Genomic DNA, 15,927 nt, shown 5'->3' on the forward strand with positions numbered 1-15,927 from the left:
ATCTTTTTAAAATATACTGTAGTGTAAAAATGTATATGTGTATATATATATATATAAAATAATTACATTGTTATTTAAATACTAATTATATTGTTAAAATGAAATAATACATGTATTAAATAATTTAAAGCATTAAATTATTTAACACATACCAGCTTTTATTACTTATTATAATGCATACCAGTTCATTAATTGTGGTGCAGAGCAAAATCTGTAACCCCAGGAAGATCTGTGCATAAGACCTTAATACTATTTATTGAGTTGATAACTTCGGTGTTACACAGCTGTCAGAAATGCATACGTTTTGCTATATCAGCTCCTTCAGTATTCTTGGGATTAGGATTGTATTCTTAATTCTTTCAAGAGGAGGGAGTGCTATCAGCATGCAAAAGTTGTTTCCTTACCTTCTCAATAAAGAGAAGAAAAAGCTTGGGGATTGGAGTGACTCAGTAGAAAGCTGGCACTGGGCAGAAGAGAAAGCAGTGCATGTGACATGCAAAGAGGGGGGGAAGCCCACAGCATACAAATCCTTCTGAAAATGTTTTCTTGGAACTAAATAATTTGTATTTTAGTTCAAGTTAATAGAGTTCTTGTAGTTGACAATATGTTGTTCTTCCAGTTTTTTTAACAGTTGTGTGTTTTTGTCTTATCCCATCTTTAATGCTATACAGAGGTGCAATAAAATGGAAAAGAATTTATACTTCCGTGTATGAAAGTAGGCTTGTTTACTGAACTCAGCAGAACTCATTTATTGGCAGTTGGGCAGAGTGGGACCAATGTCTCATTCCAGCAATGTTACCAGAATTCTTAAACATGCAGAAGGCTGCTACTTTTCTGAAAGCGTGGTCAAGCACTGGAGTGGGCTGCCCAGGGAGATGGTGGAGTCACTGAGCCTGGAGGCGTTCAAGGAACGTTTGGATTTTGTGTTGAGGGACATGGTTTAGTGAGTGCTATTAGTGATAGGTGGATGGTTGGGCTGGATGATCTTGAAGGTCTTTTCCAACCTTGGTGATTCTGTGATTCTTACCTCACAGCTTCTGCAGCTCACATGTATGACACCTTCTTGCTCATTCTAAGATAGTTTTAAAAAAAAAAGTTATAATATTTGAGCAGTGTAAAAATTAAGTGTTCACCCAATCATAGTTGATATTGTTCATGTTTCAAACAGGATGGAATGGTATTTGCTGCTCTTTTTCTTCTTTTGGTAAGACTTCTTGTTGAGGCATTGTGTGTTGATATGAAACACAGTTTTAATATGTTAATGCAAAATGTTATTTTGGAAGAACATGGGAGTTTTTATTTGCCCTTAACAAATATATACTGACTTGTTGCCTTCTCTATATCACATCTGTAGGTGTGGAATATCCTTCCCAAAGTGAAGTTTCTGACTGGACCAAAGTCTCTGCAGATAGCAGAAGTGATAAGAAGAAAGTGCAGCAGAAACGGAAATTTTCTGGGAAAGAGCAGAACTGCCTTAGGAAAAAGCATAAAGCCAAAGCAAATGTGTGGAGCACTAAACCAGAAGTACAGGACTCAGAGGATGAGTCAGCTGCTGAAGATGGCGGTAGCTCTCTTGACGAGGACTATGGCAGTGGCGATGAAGTGGTAGAAAGTGTATACAAAAATAAAATCCTAGGCTTCCTGCAAGATGCTTCTCCAACTGAACTCACTATGATTCCCCAGTGTTCTGAGAAAAAGGTTCAGAAGATAATAGCGCTCCGGCCCTTTAATAGTTGGGAAGCTCTGGTAAGTCTGCATTCTTGTTTTAACATCTCCAGCATGCCTAGAGTCAAGGTGTCTTAGGTCTAGAGAGGCATAGATGGGTGGCCTTAGCCTGATTAGGCTAAAATGCTATGTTCATTGTAAGCCAATAGCATTTCAAACAGTGTCATATGACCTAATTTTGAATGAATTAAGGGGTGATTTTGCTGAAAAACTCAAGCTGATTGGCTGACATTACTGCCACTCACTTTTTAGCATAGAAACTTGGTTGATTTCACTGCAGTAGGAGAAATAAGAGCTTTCATTTAGGAAGGAGGTGTTTAGTAGCCTGTTCTGAGCTGCTTTAGCTAAAAACCCATGAAGAAGACAAGAATGTGGGAGAACTTTTACTGCAGCCTCCTCAAGGGTAGTTCCATTACTTAAGATACTAGCATGATTATTTTTAGTCTCATACAAGAAGCAGTTGTCGTCTCTCTTCTGCTCTTTTTTTTTTTTTTTATTCTACTGCAGCTTAGTTTCTAGCATGGTTTTGCTGGCTAAGCAGTGCAGCCATTTTTTTTTAGTGGAGGAAACTGCGGTGTTTTTATTAATAAAGGTAAAGCATCAGAAGGATAAACCACAATCCACTAAAGAAGGGAAAGCAGTAGCGCTTGGTAAGTAGATTATCTATTGTCACTGGGATGTTACTTTGAAATGTTTCCCATGGGCTGCTTGTTGCCTTCAACTTTCATGCATTTCAGTTAACTGCAAGACATCAGACCAGATAGAAGCAGTGTTTTAATAAGAAATCTGGAGTGCTTTACAGCAGACTGTCTTGGTTAAGTTATTAGTGCTTTGGATTTTAAGGCAATAACTCTGTGTAGGCCCTCTTAAAGAGTAACTGATATGGTTTTTTTTCATCAGTAAGTGTTCTGAAACCATCTCTATCGATGTATAAAGATGTGCTTGTGTATTATTTTAAGAATAGAATATGATTTCATCAATATTCCTAAAACAATAACGTATTATTTGCTGCATGAACCGTCTTACCACAAAACAGTAAGAGTTGATAAAGAAACTTTTAAGAAAACAAAATCATGTTTGTACGTTGTATTGCAAAAGGGGGAGATAAGAGAAGGATCTTTGGAAAAAAAAAAAGAGAGGCACAGATATTTTGCAAAAGAAATCCGTTTTGCCTCAAGCCTTTGGCTTCTTACAGAACATCTGTCATATGGCAATTCCTTTCTAAACTTGTTGGGTTTTGCCTGAGCTTAATTCTCTGCAGAAATATTTGCTACAGGGCTGTTCTCTTTTTCTCTGTGTAAAATATTTAACAGAAAAACTGTATGGGCCTGTTTGTGTTCAAAATCTTTCTTTCCTAAAGGTTGCTGCTGTCAGCAGCTGCATGTTTATCGAGTATTGTGAATACTTGCCTGGAGTAGAAATGATTTGCAGCAGATTTTAGCAGATGTTTAATGTCAGTGTTACTTAATTTTTTATAATGATCCAGTAGCACAGTGGCCCAGCATTTTTTTTTCTCCTACATGCTAATGGAGTGGTAGAAAAATGTAGAGAGTTGGTTGTTTTAGTGTTTAAAGAAATTGGTTTATTTTTAAGGTTGTTTTTTTTTTTTTTCCTTTAATATGAAGGTACCTGAAGCTTTTACTTTTGTAAGAGCAACCAGATGATGTTACTGTTCTTCAGGAGCAGTATTAACAGGAAAGCCTACCTGTCCATAAATTAAATGGCTTCTTCCAAGAAAACTTAAAATAAAATACCATTTTCTTTCTAGACAAAATTTTTAAGTTGCACTAAGACTGTTACTTATTCAGATGGTTTTAAAGTTTTCAGATGGATTTCAATGTTATAAAATTGCTGAAAATTCTTGGAATTGCTTAACTGTGTTTTTGAGTGGATTTTGAAAGCAGACGTTTAACTTGATTTGGTGACACTGCTTGGGTATTTCCTTGGGAATTTAGCTGTCTGGTTCTTCATTTGTAGATCAGTTGCTCTCTGGACAAGTACTTGTGACCTCCCATTGAATACACTGTGCACTTAAAGAGAGTAGGTAGGAACATCATATATTGGGATACATGATCCTAAAAAGCACGTGTTTGAGTCTTCTGGTACTTGTCTTCACAAAAGATCACAAGAAGTAGAACCAAGACAAAACATGGATTTATAGTTAAAGGACTGTGAAGCTGAAATTAGTGATGTTGAGGAGCCGGTAGTTGTGCATCTCCTGGAATGAGAATTGGGGGTATAATGCAAGATGGGTTACGGGATAGACAAGGTGAATCGCTGTCAACAGCGATAGGACTTGTGGGAACTGGGAGCAAAGAGAGGGAGGAGTATTGAGGAATGTTGGCAGCCACTGGAGTGCTGCTCAATGTGGCTCCTGTCGCAGCAGTATACTACTGTGTGGTTTACTTTTTTTTTCTTCTTTTCCAAATGCTGGCACTTATGGGCACACAGTGCGTTTCCTCCTCTCCCTTATTCTAAAAAACTTGTTGGTGATGAATTACTTTGCGTCCTCTGCTCCTAACTGGTCCGTATTGGAAACAAGAGCTCTGTTGTTTCCTCAGAAAATAAGTTGTGAACTGCAATCGTGTAACCAAAACACCCATATGGTATCAAGTGTTGGAGTGAGAGAGGGACAAAGAACGTGTCTAAGACTAGTTAAAAAGTCTGGAAAAAGCTGAGCTGAGCCTTTTGGGCTCCTGGGGGCCTGGCATTTCTTGTTCTGTCGTATACTTGAGTGCTTGAGACACTGGAACAGGTTGCCCAGTGAGTTTGTGGATGCTCCCTCCCTGGTCATGTTCAAGGCCAGGCTGGATGGGGCTTTGAGCAACCTGGTCAATGGGACATGTCCCTGCCTTTAGCAGAGGGGTAGGAACTTGATGATCTTAAGGGTCTTTTCCAACCCAAACAGTCTATGATGCATTTTTGTTGTTACCTCTCATTTCTCTCAATCACAGTGGTATTGTTGAGTCACAAAGCAAGCCATCTCTTTTGATGTTAATGACCTCATGTGAATTAAATGATGCCTGCATCTTTCAAAAGAAAACAACAACAAGAACAGCAAAAAAAAAGACAAAACAACACCTGAAGATTCTTAAGGAGTTAATGGAGGTTAAACACAAAACACTATGTGGAAGTATAGGCATAGTGTATATAGTTTGTTTCTCTGTTTTAGTTCCTACTTTCCACAAAAAGACAGGCTTGTCTATTGCATTCTGTACACTGCAATACTGGATGAGCTAGGACCCTCTAAGAACTGGGAGCTCCAGCTGTATTGTCATGTTTTTATTCTGCTTGCCTCTACATTTGTAAACTCTTACAAAACTCAAACTAGCAAAAAAAAAAGTATATACAAATCCAGAAATCTTCCACAAGAAGAAACTGAGTGGAAACAGCAGATGTGTCAGGTTAGAAGTAGACACTGCTAAAAATAGAGTTGGGGTTTGTTTATCAAGGATGAGGCAAGGCAGTAAAGTGGAATCCTGAATCACTTAACTTTAAGTGTACTAGAGTGAACTGGAGCAGGCTGTGTCAGTGTGGTGTTACTTGGGCTTTGGCTCGACCCTCCTACAGGATGTTTCTTCGAGAAGATTGTATCTCTGATAGCCTCAGAGTTTTGGACCTCTTTTGAAAAATTCATGCAGTTACAGGACTGAGAGCCTCTGGTAATGCAGAGGCCATCCACAAATCTACTTGTATTCTAAGTGAAAGCACAACTCTGTTTTTCCACATGTAAACCAGTGGCTGGAGCGTTTCTTGTTGTAACTTGGAGATGAATGTTAATGTGCTGACATGAAGTAATTCAACTTTTTTTTAATAGCAGATGGCTTAATTCTGCACACATTTATTTATAGATTACAGGATTTATGTTTATGCCAACTGAAGCTTTAGGCACCAAAACAAATGTTGAAATTTCCTAATCGCCTATTGAAAATCATGTTCTTTGCAACTCCTTATTAAAGGGTGTCTGCTTTTTTTGCCAGTGTTGACATGTGTGCCTTAGCCTGGTTTAACCTATGACTACTGAAAAACTTTATGGATTTTGTTTAAAATAAGCAAAACCTGAAACAGACAAACAAAAAACCCAGAAACTGTGACTGAGAACTGTCAGCAGAGGGCATCGCTGTCACAGGAGTGTTTTGGAGTCAAACCAAGTACAGTCCAATTTAATTTATTTTGCTTTTTTACTCTGAGGTATTGATCTGTTAACGTATAATAGTTATGTGATCTTTTTTCACTTAAGAAAGGAATTCTAGGAGAATCTGTTTAAGTATTGGGTTAAATTTAACATCTTTTTCTGAACTTTTATCAGGTACCTACATGGAGATTAAGTCAGATTTAGGAAGAGTGGCACAGCCAAAGATAACTAAAGCTGTTCTGTATTAATCTTTTGTACGCTGTGGGTGGACAGGGACTTGCAGCAGCTACACAAAGCAAAGTGCTTTTGCTCTGGCAATTTTAAGTAAAATTAGGGAGAAACTTGCTGAAAGCATCTGGTAGTAGAGCTTTATAAAGCTTTGTGAACAGAAGGATGATAGGTACAATGCTGAGAGTCGCAAATCAGCATTTGATCTTCTGCTTCCCTTTAACAGACTATTCACGGTATTTTTTAAATATTTTTGTAGTTTTCAAAAATAACTAAGACTGCTGGCTTGTCAGAAGACATCGTGTGGAACTGCAAGACCCTGCTGAAGGAGAGAGACGTGGTTCTCAAGCTCATGAATAAATGTGAAGAAATTTCAAATAAACTGACAAAACAAGTAACCAAGATTACTGAAGATGGAGGATGCAAATGGAACATTGAGCAACCCTCCATTCTGAACCAGAGGTATATTTTATTTTATTTTTACGTTTCAAGGAGTCTTAGATAATAAGCTGTGTTTGAACTCCAGGATTTTCAGTATTGTTCCCTGTGAAAGTGCAACCGTAAGTCTCACTCATCAGATCTTGGGGATCTACACAGTGATGCATGTGCAGTGCTTGAGGGAATGCAATAAATATTTTCAAGTCCATCAGGAAAGCTGGTGAGGAGGATTGTGAATGCAACACAATGATGCAGTGATAAAACAGTTCAGTTTTTTTTTTATATAAATGTAGAATTTTGAGTGATAGGATCCCAACTTGTTCTGTTTTTCTTTTTGATAAAAAAGTGACAAAACCAAAACCACCACTTTAAAGGGGATCCTTATATATCAAGGATGCCAAAATAATTTTCTTTGGTGTCAAAACAGAAGAAGGGGAATTGGTCATGAATGCTTTGTGGATTGTGTGTTTTTTTTTTTGTTGTTGGTTTCAATATCATCAATAATGTTTAATTCATTGTATATTCTAAAAAACACTGATTGTGTAACTGTTTTTAAGTGGTTATCAATCACTGATATAAAAGTAAGAAATTTGTTGTAATATTCATTTATGATTGTTCAACAAGTATAAGAAATCCAGCACACTGCTTAGTTCAGAAATGCTTTCTGATATTCAGCTGACTGGTGACATGGAGTTGGAGGTGCATTTTCACTACGCCAGGAGATTTGGAGTGGATTAAAATACAAGCAATGTTAAACATGCTGTACTGTGATAAACATAAGTTTAAAAATGTTTCATAGATAAATAAACAAAAGACAGCAACATGGTAAAGCTGATATTCTACTGTTTTCTTTTTTCAAGTTTGGAACTCAAGCCATACCAGAAGATTGGTTTAAACTGGTTAGCACTTCTTCATAAACATGGACTGAATGGTATTTTGGCTGATGAAATGGTAAGTATGAAACTGACTATTTGACAGTTGTTAGAAGTATTGGAGATATCTTAGTTATAATCTGATTTGGACTTCAAAAAAAAAAAAAAGAAAAAGGAAAACATTTGTTTTAGCTAGTACAATTCAAATCACAAACAAATCCTTCAAATGTTTTTCCATCTTTTTCAATATCAGTACCTGCTAAGCTCTTTTTCTCAATTTGAAAGTTCAAGATAAATTGAGATTCATAGGTAGTGATAATTACAAGTCATATGGTCTCCTGATGTAATTAAACCAATTTGTAACACAACAGATAATTCTTGAACTATTCATTTTTATAGCTCTGTGCAATTAAACAGAAAGTTAACTCTTCTTGACCATGCTGAGCTGTAGTGAGCCCATTTCTTCAACCTTTCTCTGTCAGTTCCAAAATTGATAGGTAACAATACAAAAAAAGCAATGCAAGCACTTCCTGCTTCTCCAGAATTTTAACCATCTATTGTCAACGTACCTGTCATAAATTTTCTAACAGGATTAAAACCAGGAAATTTTACATATTTGAGGTTTTGAGTGCTAGTTGCTTTTCATCTTGTGACTTAATGTGAATGAATGGATTGGTTTGCTCCACTAAGACAGAGTTTCTTCCATACTTTTTATGGCAGTAAGCATGACCTCAAGAAAATTTTCTGGTAGCTAAGATTAAACCTTTAAATCCATGGTATAAAAGACAGGTGAGTAAACGTTGGCAGAAATGTAAGCCTATTGCAAACAAATGTGATTTCCATATTAAATCCCACTTCAGAAGCAGCTGGAGTCAGTTGCGTGATTGGTTCTTATTGAAAGAAATGATTAGTTTCCAAATGAGTTGTTGTCAGAATCTCAGTTTCTTAAAGCTTTGATGATCTGAACTGAAATGAAAAACTTTGTAAATGAAGTAGGTGAATCACTGATGCTCAAATATCGAGCTGAAAAGGGAATTAACTATGACTGAAAGAATCATCTTCTGAAAACAATGCTGTTTAACAGAATGATTGTTCTATGCATATCTGTAGTCTTCAGTTATCACTGACTATGGTGTAATCATCTCAGTAGTATGAAGCTGTTGCATTCTGGAGACTAAATTTTGTTTAAATGGATTTGTATTCTTGTAGGGCTTAGGAAAAACAATTCAAGCTATTGCATTTCTGGCCCATATCTACCAAGAAGGTGATAGTGGTCCACATTTGATAGTTGTGCCAGCTTCAACACTGGGTAAGTTGCAAGTATTGAAGTTACTTGACTTTTAAAAAAAGGAAAAGGAGAGAAATTGTGGATGGGCTATTAAAATTAGGATAACAATTTAAAGAAAGAAATCTGTGTTTTCTCACAATGCTTTTCAGCTCCTCAAGGAATTTGAAGTGGAATGCATAGTGTAGTGCAAGTATGCTTGTTATAAATTAATTAGACCTTACATGGATTTCTTTAATATAGTGTGTGATTCACAAAAAATAAAGCTGCTTGACAGATACAGTTTGAACTTGTTCAGCTAAGTCTGTTATGTACTGAATATTGGCTGAAATTCTGTATCTTCAGGCTGAGCTTAGATACAATTTTTATTGCATTCAAAACATTCAGTGCCTTTTTCCTCCTTGATTCATGCAGTATTTTTAAAGCAGATCAAAATCCTAAAATGATGAGACAAATAGTGTGTTTTAATTTTGTATTTTGATTGTTTAATGAGAGATCAATTAAAAGTGCAAAGAATATAGTGGAATGAAGTACTTTAGCAAGGCTGATGAATTTTAGGATAAACTAGTCCTTTGGAGTTAAATTGGATTTACTGAAAGACTATGGAAAAGAGAAAGTAGCAATTTCGATTAGGAAGAAAATACTGCTCTTAATTTTTGAAGCCAATACATATCTTACACTTCTAACATATCAAAAAAGGTTTCAGTCAGATCTGTTTGAAAATGCCATTATCAGTATGCTTTTAAAACTCACTCAGTTTTTTTTTTTTTAAGTAACTCAAAAAATGCATATAATTTAAAACCTGAGGTGTGAATGAGGGTGCTTTTATGAAGTGATATGTGGAGACTCAAATTGTAGCAGCAACTTTGGCCAAGCTTTTATTATTCAGTGCTCTAAAGCCTGAGAAGTACAGTCTGCCAACAACTCCTCAGACTTTACTGTTGGAGGATCCCATCATCCCCAGGCTGGGTCAAACCCAGGAATAGGACAGATGGCAATTACCAGAAACCCCTTTCTGCAGTTGTATGTGATGGTTTGAGAATAACACTCATGCACCATGTACAAATGTTTGTCTTTGGCCTGGTGATGTTTCTGGTGGCTGTTTTGATGGCTGCACACCTGGAAATTGATCAAGTTATGAAACTTTGCCAATTCCTAGAGGCATCGTGTCTTCTGATGAAATGTTTCTAAATGAAAATAGGTGATAAATGTAGTGATTGCTTTTTGAGGAATTAATTCTTCTGGGGAAGGAATCTGTGAGCATTTAAGCAATGCAGTAGACACTTAAGTTGTTTTAGACCTAGTAGAAACTGATTTCAATCAGAGTTTAAAGCATGAGCTACTTAAGATAGCAGGAGTCATATAGAAAAGGTTTGCTTATGTTAAACTGTTTTTGAATTGTTTAAGAAAGCTTCTAAATCCTTTTGAAGGAGGAGGCTTTGGAGTCTGATGGTAACTTAGCTTCCCTAAATGTTAACAATTTTTCAGCATTTGGAAAGCTAATTCTTAACATTTGGGAGAATTTTAAGGTATTTGCTTTAAAGTCAAACTTTAGTTTTAATGCTGAGGTGGTTTTGGAATTATGTAAGGCATAAGAAGAAATAACTTGGATTTTTTTATTGATATTTTACAGATAACTGGATAAGGGAAGTTAATCTGTGGTGTCCTGAACTGAATGTCCTTTTTTACTATGGTGAGCAATGGCATTTAGAAATTAATTCACTCATACAGTTGGATGCATGTTCAGCCTCAGAAGACATTAATTGCTCATGGAAGCATTGTTTTTAGATTATTTTTCTCATAGAGGAAAACAGCATTAGTTATGTGTATATAATCTTGATTTTACTATGTATTTAGATTTTACATGCATACGTAGTTGTACTCATGTTTTTCATTCCATAGGATCCCAGGAAGATAGGAAACATCTCCGGGCTGACATTAGTAACAGAGTTGTAGATTTCAATGTCATTGTAACTACGTAAGTATAGTAATAAAAAGCAAAGGAAATCTAGTTACTATCTACTGACCTCTAGTGATATAACAAAATTTGATCTCTGCCACTTGTATTTCACTAAAAGGCATGAAGGTTTCTTTATTTCTTCTGTCTTGTTGGCAAGAGTTAAAGCCTATAGAGACTGCTCTTTGCAATATCACTGAATGAGGGAGGTGTGAAGTGTGCTTTGCTAATGAAATTCATAGAATGAATAACTAGCAAGCAATATTTAGAATGTGATGAAATGGAAAAGGAATTTCATCTTCTCCAATTAATGATAAAAAGGCTTTTATTAATGCTGTAGCAGATAATGTGCATATTTTCTAATAGGTTTGCATGGATTTTTGAAAAGTGGTATGAAGAGCAGTGGCTCATCGAGTAAACTGTAATTATTTGACAATACTAAACTATGTGTATAATCAATGAATATTAAGATGTTATAATTACAAAATAAACAAGAGAGCTTGGCAAAGCAGATAACAATAACAAAAAGAGAATAGATAGAAAGCTTACCCTTATCCTGGGCTCACTTACAAAACTCCAGCAGAGTGGCTCTCCAGAAGAAATCCTTCCCTGCTCATAGCCAGCTCTTAAATAGGTCTAGGAGGGGTGCAGCCAGGCTCCACCCCTTCCTGCAGCACAGGTGAATTGCCTTCAGCTGTGCTCCTCTGGCTGACTCATGGCTCGCCTCAGGTGATCCATCAGAGGTTCAGGCTGTGACTCAGCACTTCCCATACATATGTTGTGATTGATTATTTCTAGACAGTTTTACTTAAGGTCTCTGCTGTTCTTTTTTGTAGTTCTTAGAATTATACAGAATGTAATTCAGTTGCACGAGCCATACCTTCATGTTACGTTTGCTTTTAGTGTTTCTTCTATGATTTATTTTTCTGGCAGGTATAACTGTGCAATTAGCAGCTCAGATGATCGAAGTCTGTTTCGCAAGGTGAAGCTTAACTATGCAATTTTTGATGAAGGTCATATGCTCAAGAACATGAGCTCTGTACGCTACCAGCAGCTAATGAGAATTAATGTAAGACACTTAGTTGGTTGTTTAGTGGAGGGATTGGGGGGATGACTCCCTGGAGTTTTTTTCTATGTTATCCTTATGGAGAGAAGGAGTTTACATCATGTTTCAGAAACTGCAGTATGCAGGTGGACATAAGTTGTGGCGTGGTTTTAGGAGTTTGTCCTGCATTGTGATCTCTTTCAAGGGGATGAGTTTCCTATGAGGTGTAATTGGGTCCTTACAGCATCGGTACAATTAGGATAGTGGTTCAGATTCAGTATTAAGCAGTTTTTCAGTCTTTGCTTGCAGTACAGATAGTAAAATTGCTGTTCTGAAAACAAACGATTTGTGCTGGAATATTGTAGTATTTAAGGATGTATTCTGATAGGTCTGTACTAAAAAAGCTAACACTGAAATAGCTTTTTTTAGAAGTTTGCAGCCTATTCAATGTCATTTTAAAAGATAAATTTGGAATAAGAAGTAATAATAATGAATAAGACGTAATATACTTATGATCACTTAAATTATTACAACTTATTTTTCAATATTTTCCCCAAAAGCATTTTTAGAAAGTTGATGTTTAAGCCATTAAATTGTGGCTTGTAACTGCAGTTGAAAGCCTGTGTGTAAAGCACTCTTTTACCTTAGAAAAAACAAAATACGTAGGCAACAGTTACTGCATTAATTTTAATTAAGGGGAAAAAAAAACAAACAACCCAAAGCGCAATACACACAGGGAGGATTGTCTTACATCTGGGTTAAGCTTCTTGAGTAGTCTTACACTGATCTAAGGTCAGCTTTGCACAGATCCAAAAGCATATTTTTTTTTTTACTTCCCCCAATCAACTATTTCGTAAGACTTACGTATATTTAAAATTTAAATAGTTGTAGTTTAAATCAAGTTCACATCAGTTCTCAGTGGGTGATGTTTCACCTTTCAGTGTTAGTTTTTAACACATTCAACTAGTGTTTCTCACTAGTGTTATTTTTTTTTAATGTGGACAAATAGGCAAAGCATCGCTTACTGCTAACAGGAACCCCAGTTCAGAATAACCTGTTGGAGTTGATGTCTCTCTTGAATTTTGTTATGCCACATATGTTCAGTAGCAGCACAAGTGAAATCCGAAGGATGTTCTCTTCAAAAACAGTGAGTGTTGTATATTCTTTCCTCGAAACTAACTTTTTTTACTATGTCACTGCTGCTAACAAGCAAGTGGTACCTTGTAGAAACAGGTGGTGAAAATCTAGAAAGTGAGACAGTAAAATAAACTATTTCAAGTGAACATATACCATAATAGGATGTCTCAGAATGCTGTCCTGTTAGGTCTGTCTCTTCTCGTTGAGTCCTCCATCAGCTTAGAAATTTTACAATAGTGGTGTTATTGCTGGAAACTTCACCCTGTAATTGAATTCTTGCAATATTTTCCATAGAAGACTGCTGAAGAACAAAGCACATATGAAAAGGAAAGGATTGCACATGCAAAGCAGATAATAAAACCATTCATCTTGAGAAGAGTAAAAGATGAGGTAATTATTTATTTTTAAAATAATGGTTCCTGGGTATCAGAAAACCTCATAATCTTTGAGGCTTGTGGAATTTCATGTCAAGTTTCATCAGTGCTGATTTTACATGTTTCTCTAGGAGGAACAAGAATCTTGTTACTGTTTATCTTGAAGTTTGCAAGAACATGACATGCTGTGGTAGTTTTGATTTTCAATGCTCAGTATTTGTTTAATGAAGCTAGGAATTTCAGCTAGGAAAGATCACTAAAAGATTATCTGGTGCACTGAGTAGACATCAAGTGACTTCATTGTCAATTCTGAAAATTCCACTTGTTTGCATCCACTGGCACATGTCTAAGGCTACTCTACAGGGACTGGACTTGCCTCTTGCAATGGAGAGAGAGGTCTGGGACCTGTTATCCTGAGGATCATGTATTGCTGGTCATGTGAGATCATAGAATCACCAAGGTTGGGAAAGACCTCCAAGATCATCCAGTCCAACTGTCCACCTATCAGCAATATTTTCCACTAAACCATGTCCCCAGGTACAGCATCTAAACATTTCTTCAACACCTCCAGGGTCAGTGGCTCTGCTGCCTCTCTAGGCAGCTTTTTCCAGTGCCTAACCACTCTTTCGGAATAGTTTTTTTTCCTAGTGTCCAACCTGAATCTCTCCTGTCTCAGCTTGAGGCCGTTCCCTCTAATCCTGTCACTAGTTACATAAGAGAAGAGGCTGACTCCCTCCTTGCCACAACCTCCTTTCAGGTAGTTGTAGAGAGTGATAATGTTCCCCTGAGCCTCCTCCAGACTAAGTAATGGTACTTCACAGAATCACAGAATTGTTGGGGGTTGGGAGGGACCTCCAGAGATCATCGAGTCCAACCCCCCTGCCAAAGCAGGTTCCCTACAGCAGGTCGCACAGGTAGGCATCCAGGCAGCTCTTGAACATCTCCAGGGAAGGAGACTCCACCACCTCCCTGGGCAGCCTGTTCCAGTGCTCCATCACCTCACTGTAAAGAAGTTCCTTCGCACATTTGTGCAGAACTTCCTATGCTGCAGTTTCCGGCCGTTTCTCCTTGTCCTGTCTCCACTCACCACTGAAAAGAGTCCGGCCTCGCCATTCTGCCCCCCACACCTTAGATACTTATAGACCTGGATCAGGTCCCCTCTCAGTCTTTTCTCAAGGCTGAACAGACCCAGTTCACTCAGCCTTTCTTCATAAGAGAGATGCTCCAGGCCCTTCACCATCTTTGTGGCCCTCCGCTGGACTCTTTCCAAGAGATCTCAGTCCTTTTTGTACTGGGGAGCCCAGAACTGGACGCAGTACTCCAGATGAGGTCTTACCAGGGCAGAGTAGAGAGGGAGGATCACCTCCCTCGACCTGCTGGCCACGCTCTTTTTAATGCATCCCAGGATGCCATTGGCCCTCTTGGCCACACTGCTGGCTCATGGCCAACCTGTCGTCCACCAGGACACCCAGGTCCCTTTCCACAGAGCTCCCCTCCAGCAGGTCATCCCCCAACCTGTACTGGTGCATGGAATTATTCCTCTCCAGATGCAAGATTCTACACTTGCTTTTGTTAAACCTCATCCGTTTTTTTTCTGCCCAGCTCTCCAGCCTGTCCAGGTCTCGCTGAATGGCAGCACAGCCTTCAGGCGTGTCAGCCAATCCTCCCAACTTCGTATCATCAGCAAACTTGCTGAGGGTGGCCACTATCCCCTCATCAAGGTCATTGATGAAGATGTTGAACAAGACTGGACCCAGCACAGACCTCTGGGGGACACCACTGGTTACAGGTCTCCAGCCAGACTCTGCACCGCCAACGACAACCCTCTGCGCTCTGCCAGTCAGACAGTTCTCAACCCACCTCACTGTCCACTCATCTATCCCACACTTCCTCAGCTTTGTTATAAAGATGTTGTGGAAGACAGTATCAAATGTCTTGCTGAAATCAAGGTAGACTATATCCACTGCTCTCCCCCCATCCACCCAGCCAGAGACAACATCATAGAAGGCTACCAGGTTGGTCAGGCACGACCTCCCCCTCGTGAACCTGTGCTGACTACTCCTGATAACCTCCTTTTCTTCCAGTTGTCTGGAGATGACATCCAGCACCAGCTGTTCCATCACCTTTCCAGGGACAGAGGTGAGGCTGACTGGCCTATAATTGCCTGGATCTTCCTTCTTGCCCTTTTTGAAGACCAAAGTGACATTGGCTGTCCTCCAGTCTTCAGGCACCTCCCCTGTCCTCCAAGACCTCTCAAAGATGACAGAAAGCAGTTCAGCAATCACCCCTGCCAGCTCCCTCAGCACCCGTGGATGCATCCCATCGGGTCCCATGGATTTGTGAACATTGGTGTTGCCTAGGTGCTCTCGGACCACCTCTTCCCTGACTGAAGGGAGGTCTTCCATTCCCCAGATCCTCTCACTAACCTCCAGGGTCTCGGATTCCCGAGGGGGAGATTTTTCACTGAAGACAGAAGCAAAGAAGGCATTCAGTATCTCCGCCTTCTCAGCATCCCCCGTTACCAGAACAGCCCCGTCACTTAGCAGGGGAGCCACATTCTCCTTAGTCTTCCTTTTACTGTTAACATACTTAAAAAAGCCTTTTTTATTATCCTTTATCCCCTTCGCCAGATTTAATTCCAGGCGGGCTTTAGCCTTCCTTGTCGCATCCCTGCAAGCCCTGACAACATTCCTGTATTCTTCCCAAGAAGTCAGACCCTTTTTCCACATTT

The 15,927-nt window shown here is 38.5% G+C and overlaps 1 protein-coding gene across 1 annotated transcript in view; it reads left to right on the plus strand.

The window, feature by feature from the left end:
* Positions 1-15,927, plus strand: part of SMARCAD1 (SWI/SNF-related, matrix-associated actin-dependent regulator of chromatin, subfamily a, containing DEAD/H box 1) — a 44,933-nt gene that overhangs the window by 20,308 nt on the left and 8,698 nt on the right. Inside the window, exons 9-17 of the mRNA XM_042871498.1 lie at positions 1,355-1,746; positions 6,348-6,550; positions 7,387-7,477; positions 8,608-8,707; positions 10,317-10,376; positions 10,586-10,661; positions 11,574-11,709; positions 12,695-12,832; positions 13,117-13,212. Coding sequence (XP_042727432.1) covers positions 1,355-1,746; positions 6,348-6,550; positions 7,387-7,477; positions 8,608-8,707; positions 10,317-10,376; positions 10,586-10,661; positions 11,574-11,709; positions 12,695-12,832; positions 13,117-13,212 — 1,292 coding nt within the window. The remainder of the gene's footprint in view (positions 1-1,354; positions 1,747-6,347; positions 6,551-7,386; positions 7,478-8,607; positions 8,708-10,316; positions 10,377-10,585; positions 10,662-11,573; positions 11,710-12,694; positions 12,833-13,116; positions 13,213-15,927) is intronic.

This window comes from Lagopus leucura, unplaced genomic scaffold, assembly GCF_019238085.1.
Source record: "Lagopus leucura isolate 7727_CA_CO unplaced genomic scaffold, USGS_WTPT01 Super-Scaffold_100004, whole genome shotgun sequence".
NCBI lineage: Eukaryota > Metazoa > Chordata > Aves > Galliformes > Phasianidae > Lagopus > Lagopus leucura.